This window comes from Platalea leucorodia, assembly GCF_965183815.1.
Source record: "Platalea leucorodia genome assembly, contig: HAP1_HAP1_SCAFFOLD_66, whole genome shotgun sequence".
In the NCBI taxonomy this organism is placed as follows: Eukaryota; Metazoa; Chordata; class Aves; order Pelecaniformes; family Threskiornithidae; genus Platalea; species Platalea leucorodia.
The window spans coordinates 23,078-36,710 of record NW_028121447.1 but is presented as its reverse complement, the minus strand read 5'-3'; the positions used below and the strand labels follow the sequence as shown (position 1 = coordinate 36,710).

General features: G+C 53.0%; 1 protein-coding gene across 1 annotated transcript; it reads right to left on the bottom strand.

Moving 5' to 3' along the window:
- Window positions 1–756, bottom strand: LOC309603377 (olfactory receptor 14A16-like; the record flags this gene model as incomplete). Its single annotated transcript, XM_082338241.1, has 1 exon — window positions 1–756. One exon carries the CDS (start codon window positions 754–756, stop codon window positions 1–3), a length of 756 nt encoding a protein of 251 aa, XP_082194367.1.
- Window positions 757–13,633: the final 12,877 nt, after the last annotated feature.

Genomic DNA, 13,633 nt, shown 5'->3' with positions numbered 1-13,633 from the left:
TTAAAACCATCCAGTCATAAGTTTCTTCAGGGAACCTTTGAGCTCCTGGTTCCTCATGCTGTAGATGATGGGGTTCACTGCTGGAGGCACCACCGAGTACAGCACTGCCACCACCAGATTTAGAATTGGGGAGGAGATGGAGGAGGGCTTGAGGGAGGCAAATATGCCAGTGCTGACATAAAGGGAGACCACAGCCAGGTGAGGGAGGCACGTGGAAAAGGCTTTGTGCCGTCCCTGCTCAGAGGGGATCCTCAGCACGGCCCTGAAGATCTGCACATAGGACACCACAAGGAAAACAAAACACCCAAATGCTAAACAGGCACTAACCACAAGAAGCCCCACTTCCCTGAGGTAGGCATCTGAGCAGGAGAGCTTGAGGATCTGGGGGATTTCACAGAAGAACTGGTCCACAGCATTGCCTTGGCAGAGGGGTAGTGAAAATGTATTGGCAGTGTGCAGGACAGCATTGAGAAATGCAGTGCCCCAGGCAGCTGCTGCCATGTGGACACAAGCTCTGCTGCCCAGGAGGGTCCCATAGTGCAGAGGTTTGCAGACGGCAATGCAGCGGTCATAGGCCATCACAGTGAGAAGATACAATTCTGCTATGATAAAAAAGGTTAACAGAAAGAGCTGGGCAGCACATCCCAAGTAGGAGATGTCCCTGGTGTCCCACAGGGAATTGGCCATGGACTTGGGGAGTGTGGTGGAGATGGAGCCCAGGTCGATGAGGGAGAGGTTGAGGAGGAAGAAGTACATGGGGGTGTGGAGACGGCGGTCACAGGCTACAGTGGTGATGATGAGGCTGTTTCCCAGGAGGGCAGCCAGGTAGATGCCCAGGATGAGCCAGAAGATCAGGAGCTGCAGCTCCCGTGTGTCTGCAAATGCCAGGAGGAGGAACTGGGTGATGGAGCTGCCATTGCACATCTGGTCCTGCTGGGCATCAGCACTGTCCATGAAGGAAAAGACAGTCAAATGTTGAGATTAGACTACTCTGAACAAAATGTATGCCATTTTTCCTAGTGCTCTGCTGTGTCAGAGAGGAGACCAGGGGCTTGCTCTGGGGAACGTGTCTGGCATGGCAGGGGATGTCAGGGAGGTGCCTGAATCCTCCTTCCCCCAGCATTTCTGGTAGCAGCTCCCCTCTCACTCCCTGCCCGTATCTGCTGCCTGGAGCTGTCAGTGCTAGGAGCTGTTTCTCTGTGCCCACGTCTCCTCCCTGTCAGTGCTCTCAGACTCCATCCAACCCGCTGTGAGCTCAGCTCTGCCCTGCAGACCCTTCTTGGCAGCAAAGCACTGCCCAGGGGCATCTCTGTGTGTGCAGGGGCTCAGGAGCAGCTCAGAGAAGTCCTAACCAGAACCGGGGTCTCAGTGCCTTCTCCAGAGTGGAGGAATAAATTCCCATCTCTCACTGCCCACCCAGCCCTCAATCACCTCAGAAATGCCTTTAGAAATGATCTGGAGCTGTGAGCAGCCATGAGCCACGCAGCACCCTCTCCACTGCAGAAGGACCCTGCCCTGCCAGGGGTCACTCCTTCCACCCACAGCTTCTCCCCACAGCGCCATGGGCAGCTCCCTGGGCAGGCTGAGTGCTGACCCTGGCAGGCGGCAGAGTCCCTGCCCCAGCACACAGCCCCTGGGGTGCAGGGACCTGCTCTGAAGGATGGTCCTGGGCACCCCTGGCTGCACACCCACCTTCACACTTCTGAAGCCGTTGCCAGGAGAAGGGAAACGCCATGCCCTGTCCCTCTGATGGTGCAGCAGGGAAGCCCCGCTCTGGAACACATCCTCCTCCTCTATGCTAGAGAACCACTGAGAGCCCTCTTGACAGATTGCATAAGCTGCGGTTATGTGCCAGCTTTAGGAGATCTTTCCAGGAACCACAGCTGCGTTGCCCTGCATCCAGAGACTTACTGTGTCAAGGGCTGTGAACATTTCTCCCACAGTGAACACTCAGCTCTCCTCCCACTCCAGATTGCCTTCTCTCTCTGTCTCGCTCCTCTCCCCTCGGTGCCTGCAGGCAGTGCCCCCAGAACTGCTGCGCTTTGCAGAGGAGCTGCTCCTGGGCAGAGCTGTCTCTCTGCAGGGCTGCCCACTTGCCAGCAGCTCCCTCCATCCCAGGAGCCCAGCCCAGCTCAGCAGCAGAGGCCCAGCCCAAGGCAGCACTTTCTCTGCCCCTCTGGGCTCCCTCCAGGTGTCCCTGGGGCTCCAGGGGAACCTGCTGTGAAACCAATTGAAGGAATCACTGATGTTCCCTCCCTCAGCTGGGGAGAGAGGCTTACTCCCAGCAGTGTAATTTCTCTTACCAGAGACAGAGTTAGGTCCTATAATCACTTTTTCTTGTCCCATCATTAGGCAGGACACCCAGACAGTGACAGGGAGGGATCTCTTTTACCCCTGCTGAGGGAAGGGATTCAGCAGAGTCAACTGAGGCATCTCATCCTGGGTCTGTGGTCCTGGGGCTGGAAGGGGTCTCAGCTCCCTCCCTTGCAGACCACAACCCCCAGGAGCTGGGATTCCTCTTGCATAGTTCAGGTGTGCGCAAAACAGGCACCTGCATGTGAGCTTCTTGTCTCAGCTCCCATGCTAATTACTGGAGATGGAGACCAGGAGTGAGCTGTTCAGACACAAACACCTGGTGACATTTGAGGTTCAGGAGGTGGTCCAGGATATGTGCAGGTAACTGCAAGCTCTAATGGAGCAATGCAGAGAGACAGGGCAGCATCTGGGGGACACTTCTTAGAGGCTGGTGGGAAATTAAATGTGCCAGGTGGAATGACAGCAGATCCCCACATGTAGGACAACTGAACCTGTAGATATTCCTTATGTCCTGGGCAGCGTACAGAAGTCTTCAGCTGACCAAATGGAGCCATGTGCCATAGGGAGACCTAAGTCTCCCTGTTCTCCATCAGCTGTATTTTCTACATGTCCTTCAAGTAGAATGGCAGTTTTGTCAAGTGCATCCCTTGCACTCTAATTGTCTGACCTAATTGAGGGCAGCTGAATCTTAATTTAATAGCCAAATACAGGCCTGTAGTGCTATGTGAGATGCCAGGATGCTCCAGCCCAACTGCATGCAGCTGACATGGACAGCACAGGGCCTGTACAGGAACCCCCTCCCCATTCATACTCATTGTGTGACAGGCACCACCCAGGGCATCTCAGACAGATTCCGTGCCTTTGGGCCCATGACTGAATCCCACCACTGCACTGACGTGAGGTCTGTCCCTTCTCTCTCCAGCAGATGCTGGGCAGTGCATGAATACCAAGCACATCACACCAGGGTCCCCACTCGTGTGCATTCCCTCTCAATCTCTGCTGGTTCTTCTCTCCATCATCACAGCATGTCCACACCCAAGGGCACTCTCAACATCATCTCTTCCTTCCTGTGATTCACCTTAACCACAAGCTCTCAGAGGCTGCAGAGACACCACAGACAGCAAACCTCTCTCCTGCTCAGACTGCACAGCCCAGCTCTGTTTCTCTTTGGCCTTGGAGAGAGCAGGGTTTGCCACCTTTGTGGGCATCTCATTTCTTCTTTACATTGCCATCTGCTCTCCACTCCGGCATGTCTCTGCTCTGAAGCAAAGCCTTTGCACACTTGAGGTCTTGGGCACTTGGTAGCAGGTTTCCCTCTTGCAAGTCTGCTCTCAGCCCAAAGGTGCCACAGCTGAGGTGCTGCAGCCCAGCCATGCACCCATGCCCTCAGCCTGGGGCACAGGCAGGAGGAGCTGGAGCTCTGCATGCAACCTCTTCATCCCACTTGGAGGGAATAACAGCTGAGGTGTGTTGGGACAGCTGATATGATTGGGGTGCTGTGATGGGTGGGTAGAGGATCATCAGGAGAGACAGGCCAGAAGGATGAGGAAGGAGGTGTCCCCAGTGTGAAGGAGCTGCGTAGATGTGTGAAGCTCCTCTATGGGATGAACAAACTGGGTGAGCCCTTGTGGGTGAGGGTCAGAGGAGACTGGTAAGGGTGACATTGTGGTGGGAGACAAAGAACTCATTGAGGTCTTCCTGTGGACTTTCATTACCCTGACATTCACTGGAAGAAGACCACAACAGCATGCAAACAGTCCTGGAGGTTTCTGGAGGGGTTTGGGACACAGCTTGGGACACAGGTCTTCATAGCGCAGCTGCTAGGTTGGCCAAAAATGGTGACACTCACCTGCATCTGTTAGTCTCACAGAAGGCAGAGCTGGCCATGGATGTGAAAACCAGTGTCAGCCTTGGCTGTCGTGACCATGAAACAGTGGGGTGTCACCTCCCAAGGGGAAGGAGAACAGAAGAGTGCAGATGCTAGCCCTCAGATCAGCAGACTTTGGCCTAGTCTTGCGACTTTAAGCGGGGGGTCCCCTAAGAGCGGCACAGAAGAGCAGCAGAGCTCAGTACAGCTGGTCTGCAAGGACAGTGTCTTTCAAGTCCAAGAGTGTGCAGACCAAGAGTCAGGAAAACAAGCAGAGATCTCAGGAGAGAAGCGTGGGGAACCAGCAGACTCATGGGGGAAGCTCCGTAGGAAAAAGGCAGCATACACGAGGTGGATGCAAGGATTGAAACAAAGGAGGAAATCAGAAATATGGTTGGTTTTAGGAAAGCCAGAGCTCCTGTAGAGTTGACACTTGCAAGGGAGTTCAAGGGCACAATGTTAGTACTTCAGGCACAGTTAAAGAAGAAATGAAGATAACGTGTGGCCACTGCTGAATTTAGTTAGGTAGGTGTAGATAGGTGCGAGGCACTCTTGGCCTTTGTCTTCACCAGCAAGGTGAAGGTTAGAGCCTGTGCAATGACAGTGAGACATGGGCAAAGAGGAGCCACTTCACTGGAGGGCCACTAAGATGGCAATCCTTCCATTACCCTTCAAGTGTTTGTGTGATTTCCCCAACAATACCAGTATCTGCAACAACAATAACAGTAACAACAACAAAAGCACTGATCTGCCTGAATATAAATACCTGCAGTGGAGCAGTCTGCATCTGTGGTAGCCACTTTGGGCAATGCCAGTTGAATCAGTATTTGCAATACACGGCATGATACCCAATCCAAAAGTACATACCTAAAGCGGTTCAGAAGAAGGGCTGTTGTGGTTTAACTGGGCAGGCAGCTAAAAACCATGCAGCCGTTTGCTCACTCCCCAACCCCACAGCGGGATAGGGGAGAGAATTGGGGAAAAAAAATAAAAACCATGGGTTGAGACAAAGACAGTTTAATAAGACAGCAGAGGAAGATATGATAATAATAATAATAATAATAATAATAATACAATAATATACAAAACAAATTATGCACAATGCAATTGCTCACCACCTGCTGACTGATGCCCAGCCTGTCCCTGAGCAGCGATCTCTGCCCCCCAGCAGACTCCCTCCAGTTTATTTACTGAGCATGATGTCATATGGTATGGAACAGGCTTTTGGCCAGGTTGGGTCAGCTGTCCTGGCTGTGCTCCCTCCCAGCTTCTTGTGCACCTGGCAGAGGTGACTGAATGTCCTTGACTAATGTAAGGACTACTTAGCCACAGCTAAAACGTCAGTGTGTTCTCAACATTATTCTCATCCTAAATCCAAAACACGGCACTGTGCCAGCTACTAGGAAGAAAATTAACTCTGTTGCAGCTGAAAACAGGAGACTTGGCTACTATCAACTTCATTGCTAAAGGAGAGGGAGATGGAGGGATCTCAGAGCTTCCAGGTTCCTGTAGAGGATTTAAGACCTCCAGGAAAGGAGCTGAAGATAGCAGTTTTCAACTAGCATAGCCTTTAGATCATTCCACATGTGAGAAATCTGCTCCCCCATTTCAATCATTGGCACCCAAAAACCTCACCTGCTTTCCCCACCTCTCCTCCCAAAGCCTGACCAAGCGATGGGAGGAAAGGCAGCAAAAAGAGTGTAGGCCTCTGTGAATCAGCTGGGGTCTGGCACTTGGAGGGTCATGGTGTCATTCCCTTGTTCGCTCCATAAAGAATCAAGCTGGGAAGTGAGTCTGCAAGTCTGACTCAACAAGGTGCATAGACAGGCAAGGCTGTGTCTATGGCTGTGTCTGGAGACCCGTACACCTGCAGTACAGATCAAGCTGGGTGAAACTGGGCATAAATGGTCTCCAGGGCCAATGGACAGGGGTTGGGTGGGAAGGTGCAGGTAATGCTGGTCAGGGCTGCGAAGGTCTATGGGTGCTCTCAGGGCCCTAACAATGCCCCCTTGGGATCCCACCTGCCAGTGCCCACAGCAGGCCAAATTCTCGTTCCCTGATGTACAGGGTCTGCTCTCTTCTACTCTCCTTCCCCATGTCCCTGGGGATCTGGAGACCACAATTTCATGGCCTCTACAGCCTTCAGATCTTCACATGCCTGACCAGCTCTTCCTCTTTTGGGAGTACCAGACTCAGGAGAGTAGAAGACTGGGTGGCCCATTTAGAAGCTGACCAACACACAAGGCATCATCTAACCTGTAACATGTCCCATAGAGACCCTCCATATATCTGAGCTGCCCTCACATCACACAAGGCATCCCCCACTTCTCATCTTCCCTGTCCGTCTCTCCTAAAGATGTTGTATCTCCACCACCACAAAAGCTGTGGAAGCTGTCCTTCCCCACCTCAGCTCTTATTCCACTGATGTCACAGCTCTGTGATAGCACACGGGGCTCCTGCTCTCTGTGCCCCAGGCTGTGGGCTTTGGTGCCCATTTGGGCTGCAGCACCTCAGATGTGGCACCAGGGCCCAGGGCAGACTTGTCACATGGAAACCTGGTCCCCAGAGATGGGACCCCGTATGTGGCAAGGCTTTGCTTCCCAGCAGAGGCATGCTGGAGTGGGTGGCAGGTGGTACCATAATGATGGATGAGGTTCCCCCACGGAGAGCAAAAGCTGCAGTCCCCAAGGGCAGAGAGAAAGAGGCCTGGGCTGTGCAGGCCTGGCAGGAGAGGGCTTTGCTGTCCCAGGTGACTCTGCAGCACCGTGGGGCCTGTGCCAGAGATGGAGCTGATCTGCAAGAAGGACAAGGTGCTGCTGAGAAAGTCGCTGCGGGAGGGCAGCCTGTGATCAAACCACACTGTGGACATCATGCTGAGGGCCGACTGGACAGAAAGCAGCTCTGCAGAGAAGGATCTTGGCATCCCAGAGGATGAGCCAGCAATGCACCCTTGCAGTAAAGGCCACCAGCTTCCTGGGCTGCATTAGGAAAAGCATTGCTGGCAGATGGAGGGAGGTGACCCTTCCACTCCACTCAGCACTGGCGAGGCCCCATCTGGAGTGCTGTGTCCAGTGCTGGGCTTTGCAGTAAAGGAAACCTGTTGACTTACTACAAGAATTTCAGCAAAGGACCAGAAAGGTGGTTTAAAGGACTGCAGCATGTTTCATAGGGGGAAAGGCTGAGAGATGTGGGACTGTTCAGTCTGCAGGATAATGAATGGAGAGATCTTACTAATGTATATAAAATTCCATCTGAACCCAAGAAAGCACTTTTTGACTGTGAGGGTGGTCAAACACTGTAATAGGTTTCCCAGAGAGGTTGTGGAATCTCCATTGAGGGAGATATTCCAAACCCACCTAGATAAGGTCCTAAGCAACCTGCTCTAGCTGACCCTGCCTCACTTGGAGGGTTGAGCTAGATGATTTCCAGAGGTCCCTTCCAATCTAAACATTTCCATGACCGTGTGAGTATGAAGGAGAAAACTAAAACAGAAAGGAACAATACCTAGCCTTGACTGCAAATATGGTGGGATCCCATGGAGAGGACCCATGGTGGGGCAGGGGGGAAGTGTGAGGAGGAAGGAGCAGCAGAGATGTTCTTCACTGACTGTTAACCCCCTTTTCACCATCCCCTCTGCTCCTCTTGGGGCTGGGCTGTGTAGAAGAACTGGGAACAACAGAGTAATTTGAGCCTGGGAGAAAGTGTGAGGGGAATGATCTTTAATATTTTTGTCATTGTTCCTCATAATCCAAATCTTTTTTAACTGGCAATAAATCAAAATGATCCTCAGGAAGTGAACGGGTCTTTGTCTGGGACAGTACTTGGTAACTGATCTCCTTTTCTTTATCTTGACCCATGAGATTGCTGGTTGATTTTCTCCCTTTCTCCTGTTGAGTCAGGGGAGTGAGGGAGTGAGCAGCTGGGTGGTGTCTGGCTTCTGGCCAAGGTTAACCCACCACAGGACCACATCAGGACTGCTGCATCTGGTATGGGGCTTCCCAGCACAAGAATGACCCTGACAGAGGGTCTTATCTCAGAAGCCCAGAAGAGGATGGGGGTGACCATGCAGCAAAGGTCCCTGCTCAGGGCTGGGGTGTATGGCCAGACATAGAAATGGCTGGTGTGTGGGACTGATCTGGGACAGTTCTCCCAGGGCAGCTTCCCCAGGATGTCTGAGGAACATGGCACAGACCTGGCCCCTCTCTTCTGCACCTTTGGGGCCTTGCTTCCTTCACCATGATGCCTGACACTGCACTGTCAGCACCCTGCTGGGGGCCCCCACCCTGCACACTCACACAGCTTAGCTCTACACTGGTGCTTTCCTCTCCCGGGCACTTCCCAGCCCAGCCCAGCCCCTCCCCAGCTCTCCTCACCTCCCCTGACCTCTCCCCAGCCCAGCCCAGCAGAGCAGCCCAGCCTGGGCTGGCCCCATGGCAGTGCCCACTGCAGGGTGCTGCAGAGCTCTGGGCACTCACCCCACAGCCCCAGCCCCTCTGAAGGGCACAGCAGCTCCTGGGGGGCAGAGCAGAGGGGGTTAAGGCTCTGCATCAGCCCCAGGGCTGGTGCTGGCCCCAAGGGCATGAGGAAACAGAGGCTAGGCACTCTCTGGCTCTCCTGAATTCATATTGTAGGTGATGCCCAATGCTGACTGAATTTGCCCCCTCCTCTGCTCCCCCCAGCCCCACTGCCCAGGACAACGTGACAGTCCTGGCCCTGGGCCTCCTCAGGCAGCTCCCGAATCTCTCCAGGCTCCCCTCCCTGTTCCTGCTGGGTCCACACTGACTCCCATGGCACTGCAGAGTCCTTGTTCTTGGATACATTGATTTAGTGCTTTAATTTTGGAAGACTTCACCATTAAGGGTGTTTCACCTTATGAGCCCCCATTCATTCCAACCCCAGGGCATGTGGTGAGTCCCCATCCTCTCCTCTCCTCACCCCTCCAAATTCATTTCCAGGGAGTCTGGTATATGCCATCACTCCTGTCATACATGAAGAAACCTGAGGAGAGAATGGGGAGCTCATGGACCATCTCCCCTGCCACTGGATACCAAGAACAGAGCTTTTAAATCCAGAACATTTGGTCCCATGGAACCCAATGCGACCATGAGCTTAACTCCGAAAACACTGAGAACAAAAGGAGAACAGACTCTTGAAAAGTCCAATTCCTCAGACAATTTCTTGGCAGCAACTTTGGAGGAAGAGTCCAGCCTTCAGGCACTGGACCTGGGAGATTCCTTTGTATTGAAGAGCTGCTATCTGACAGGCCACATGTGGTACAGTGTGGTACAAGGGCCAGACACAATAAGATCAAGCCTCAAGACAAGTAGTATAAGCCCAGAAAATTACCTATAAACAGGATTATAATAAGATAAAAAAGCAGACATGTGGCCTAAGATAAACTCTGGGAAATGTGCAGAAAAGGGAAGGCTCATTATTGTTGGTGAAACAGCGTCCATTGGGCCAGTTTCCACAGGGCATCCTTCAGCTCCTTGTTCCTCATGCTGTAGATGAGGGGGTTCACTGCTGGAGGCACCACGGAGTAGAGCACTGCCATCAGTAGGTCTACAAATGGGGAGGAGATGGAGGGGAACTTCACGTGGGCAAACACGGCAGTGCTGACAAACAGGGAGACCACGGCCAGGTGAGGGAAGCACGTGGAAAAGGCTTTGTGCTGTCCCTGCTCAGAGGGAATCCTCAGCACGGCCCTGAAGATCTCCACATAGGAAACCACAAGGAAAACAAAACACCCAAATCCAAAAGTGGCAGTAAACACAAGCAGCCCATCATGAGGTTCCTGTTGGTCCATCCCTCCCACCTGTCTGTATCCTTTGGGATGGCAGCCCTGCCCTCCAGTGTCTCAGCTACTCCCCTTGCTTTGGTGCCATCTGCAAACTCTATGAGAAAGCATTCTTTCATCTCCTCCAGATCAGGAAAACCATGTGAAAGAGGGCAGGTTGCAGGACAGACCCCTGCAGGACTCTGCAGTGAGAGGCCTTCAGGCAGAGTAGCACCCATTTACCGCGTCCCTCTGAGCCCAAATATGCAATCAGTTTTTGATCCATCTACTTACCCACCCAGACAGACCATAATATCATAACACAGATGAAAGCATATCGTGGGGCATAGTGTTAAAAACCTTGCTTAAGTCCAGGTAAATGGCATCCGCTGCTCTCCCCTCACCCAGAAATACAACCCTTTCATCTCAGAGAGCAGCGCAGATGGTCAGGCATGATCTACCTGAGTAAATCCAGTCACCTTCTCTTTCAGAAACCCAGAAATGGGATCCAAGAGGACACACTCTGTGACACACTCCTCAACCAAAAGGAGGGTGAACAGCCTGTAGTTCCCCAGCTTATCCTTGGGGCCTTTTTGAAAGATGCATGCAATGTTTGTTTTTTGCAAGTCCTCGGGGAGTTGCCCTGATGACCTGCCCAAAGTGACACAGAGCAGTGTCACTGTGACTCTCTCAGCACCCTTGGATGGAGTCCCTCCACTCCCATGGACTGGTAAAGAGTTGAGTTTGCTCAGGTGACCCCTGACTTGATCCCCTCCCACTGCTGCTTGTTCTCCATGGGTTCTGCCTCAAGGCAAAAAGGCCTGGGAGACCTTGCTGACGAAGACTGAGCCAAAGGCCACATATTGTACCTCAGACCTGTCTACACCTGCTCTTGCTAAATTCTGCAGTGGCCTCACAGAGTCGGGTTTTCCCTCTTTAACTGTAACTTCAGCAGTAACAGCTCATCTTGGTGCCACTGAAGTCCCTTATGAGAGTCCACTGAATATCCGCATGGACCACTGCTGTGCTTGCAGGAGGTTGTCCTTAAAGACCAGCTGTGCTGAGCTCTGCTGCCTGTCCGTCCTCCTGCTCATGAGATCCCTCCTGAAGGTCCCCAGGACAGGCCACAGACTGCCCCTCTGAGGTCTCAAGAGCCCATATACGCGATGGCTTTTCTTCAGAGCAGAGATGTGCTTGGAGTATATGGTAGACGGATCATATGGGAAATAATGATAGGAGATGCAGATGTAGATGCTGAGGTAGCTGACATGAGGTGCCTGCAGAGTGAGCAAAGCCTGCTCTCACCAGCGCCAGAGATAAGCAGAGCAGGGCTGTGCAGCTCTGAAAGGAGACCACAAGACATTACAGTCAGCGTAGATCTAGGAAATACAGCTGAGGGAGAAGAGAAGGAGAGAGACTTAGCCTTCGCTATGGCAGATGCCTCAATTTGGTCAGATGAATATCTCTGTGGGCTGCCCTGAACATACTGATCATGGACGGGATTCTTTGTACTAAATGTCAGCATCTGCTGTCATTTCAGTTGGCCAAAGGAATCCCCCAAAGGCCTCCAAGATGATGCCCCCAGACACCACTCTGTCCCTCACAATTGTTCCATTACAGCTTGCAGTCACCTGCACATGCCTTGGACCATCTGTGGCACCTCAAATGGCACCAGGTGTTTCCACCTGAGCAACCCACTCCTGGCCTCCATCTCCATTAACTAGCATGGCAGCTTAAACAAAGAGCTCACACCTATTTTGTCCATTCTGAGCTAAGCCAAGGGGAATCCCAGCTCATGTGGGTCTGTGGCGTGCATGGGACAAGCTGAATGCCCCTCCAGCTTCAGGGCTACTGCTGAGAGCCGAGATGCCTGCACTGACTCAGTGTTGTGGTTTAACCCCAGTCAGCAACTAAGCACCACACAGCCGCTCGCTCATTCCCCCCCAGCAGGATGGGGGAGAGAATTGGAAGAGCAAAAATGAGAAAACTCGTGGGTTGAGATAAAGACAGTTTAATAAAGCAAGAGCTGTGCATGCAAGCAAAGCAAAGCAAGGAATTCATTCACTACTTCCCATTGGCAGGCAGGTGTTCAGCCATCTCCAGGAAAGCAGGGCTCCATCACACATAACGGTTACTTGGGAAGACAACCGCCATCACTCCATACATCCCCCCATTTCTTCTTCTTCCCTCAGCTTTATAGGCTGAGCATGACATCATACGGTATGGAATAGCCCTTTGGCCAGCTGGGGTCAGCTGTCCTGGCTGTGTCCCCTCCCAGATTCTTGTGCAACCCCAGCCTACTGACTGGTGGCGTGGTGTGAGAAGCAGAAAAGGCCTTGACTCTGTGTAAGCACTGCTCAGCAGTAATGAAAACATCCCTGTATTATCAACACTGTTCCCAGCACAAACCCAAAACATTGCCCCATCCCAGCTACTATGCAGAAAATTAACTCAGCCCCAGCCAAAACCAGCACACTGAGCTGAATCCCTGCCCCACACAGGTGGAAATGATCCCCTGCCCATCACTGCCAACCTCTCCTGCCTGACAATGGGACAGGGATGTAAGTGTCCAGAGGGGATCATTGACACCTCCCATAGACCCCTGCACTCCGGTAGAGCAATTCCCACTGCAGGAATCCATCTGTCCACTGTTAAGGGAGGGACAGTTGGTGATTACTTCAGTCTGCTTCAAATTGTGTTCCCCATGCAGGACCCTGCTGCCTTTCAGGAGCTGTCAGCCCTGGAGCCCCAGGGACACCTGGAGGGAGCCCAGAGGGGCAGAGAAAGTGCTGCCTTGGGCTGGGCCTCTGCTGCTGAGCTGGGCTGGGCTCCTGGGATGGAGGGAGCTGCTGGCAAGTGGGCAGCCCTGCAGAGAGACAGCTCTGCCCAGGAGCAGCTCCTCTGCAAAGCGTGGCAGGGCTGAGGGCACTGCCTGCAGGCACCGAGGGGAGAGGAGCGAGGCAGAGAGAGGTTTAAGAGAGCCAGGAGTGGGAAATTGCATAGAGCGAAGAAGGAGAAATCTTCACAGCCCTTGACACAGTAAGTCTTTGGCTGCAGGGCATATCCTGGAGGGATCTCCTAGAACTGGCACATCAACATGGCAGGAATGGAGGAGAAGGATGTGTTCCAGAGCAGGGCTTCCCTGCTGCACCATCAGAGGGACAGGGCATGATGGCTGCCTTCTCCCAGGGACAACTGCAGGGTGTGAAGGTGAGTGTGCAGCCAGGGGTGCCCAGGACCGTCCTTCAGAGCAGGGTCCCTGCACCCCAGGGGATGTGTGCTGGGGCAGGGACTCTGCCGCCTGCCAGGGTCAGCACTCAGCCGGCCCAGGGAGCTGCCCATGGCGCTGTGGGGAGAAGCTGTGGGTGGAAGGAGCAGCCATTGGCAAGGTAGGTCAGGATCTTCCTGCTGTCAACAGGTTGTTGTGTGGCTGAGGGCTGCTCACAGCTCCAGATCACCCCCAGCACATTTGCAGAGGGTCCTTTTGAAGAAGAACATTAAGGCAACATTTACCTGAAAGGGAAGGAGTCTGTGCTTTGAGTTTTCTCCTCGTGGTTGACTGGGTGGGCCGTGGGAGATGGGAATTTCTGTCTCCCTTGTGGAAAAGGCACGGAGACCCCAGTTCTCATTAGCACTTGTCTGAGCTGCTCCTTAGCTGCTGCAGACACAGAGAT